The sequence below is a fragment of the Gavialis gangeticus genome, unplaced genomic scaffold, assembly GCF_001723915.1.
Source record: "Gavialis gangeticus isolate Ggan-Ray unplaced genomic scaffold, GavGan_comp1, whole genome shotgun sequence".
NCBI classification, from domain to species: Eukaryota; Metazoa; Chordata; order Crocodylia; family Gavialidae; genus Gavialis; species Gavialis gangeticus.
Genome location: NW_017729018.1, coordinates 14,858,909 through 14,859,734, shown reverse-complemented (window position 1 = coordinate 14,859,734; position 826 = coordinate 14,858,909). Strand labels below are relative to the sequence as shown.

Here is an 826-nt window from a genome sequence, read left to right as displayed (position 1 = left end):
CAGCAGGCGCTGGGGGAGTCCCTGTTCCCCCGAGCGCCGCAAGGAGTGACCAGGAACAACGGTCACAAGCTGTAGGAATGGAGGGGATTTCAAACTCTACCAAGCCATTGCTGGACATCAGCTCACTTGTGTAAACGTTGTCCTTTGGCGTTAGCTCAGCTTTGATTCGGACGGTAACACCATCAGCTGGGCTCCCATCAGGGTAAGTGATTTCTACCTAAATGGCCATTTTATTCATAAAACAAGCTATTTCACATTATTGGCAATTCCAAACAGATACAACCCAGTTGAAGTATCAGCGCCAGATGCAGCACATGTGGATAAGTTGTTCACATAGCTCAGAATTAGCCACCCCTCAGTGCCCCACTGTCTTACCTTCCCTTTGTAAGGCAAGCCAGGTTTGAACTGTTTCCTTGTATCCTTGGTATACTTGATGTCAATCAGCTGTTTCTGAACCGGTGTCGAGTCATCAAATGTGACCTGCTTGCTTCCATCAGAGCTAGTCACTGTGGCCCAGATGCTGACAGTGCCTCGAAAGTGCTCTGGGACATCAGCTGGCATCATGTCTTTCACACATATGTCGAAAACAGCAGAACCATCAATCTACCAGTCAGGCCAGGGAAGGAAATGTTATTTGGCATATGCTTTGAGAAGATGGGTCTTGCTTTTGGGGAGTGGCGTGAGAGGGGAATTTTTGTTTTATTTCAAAAGGGTGCAGTAAAGGAAGGAAACATTTTATAAGGGGAAAAAAACAACCAGCAGTGCTTTTTACATTTTTTTTCCACTCATAGTCTGATCTAGCACTGCTTCAGCTCCCGTCACTCAT

General features: G+C 46.5%; 1 protein-coding gene across 1 annotated transcript in view; it reads right to left on the bottom strand.

Moving 5' to 3' along the window:
- The window catches only part of CPAMD8 (C3 and PZP like, alpha-2-macroglobulin domain containing 8), a gene marked incomplete at its 5' end in the record, with an annotated part of 77,585 nt that overhangs the window by 62,531 nt on the left and 14,228 nt on the right, over positions 1-826 (bottom strand). The window contains 2 exons of the mRNA XM_019513183.1: positions 89-217; positions 376-603. Of these exons, the coding sequence (XP_019368728.1) occupies positions 89-217; positions 376-603 (357 nt within the window). The remainder of the gene's footprint in view (positions 1-88; positions 218-375; positions 604-826) is intronic.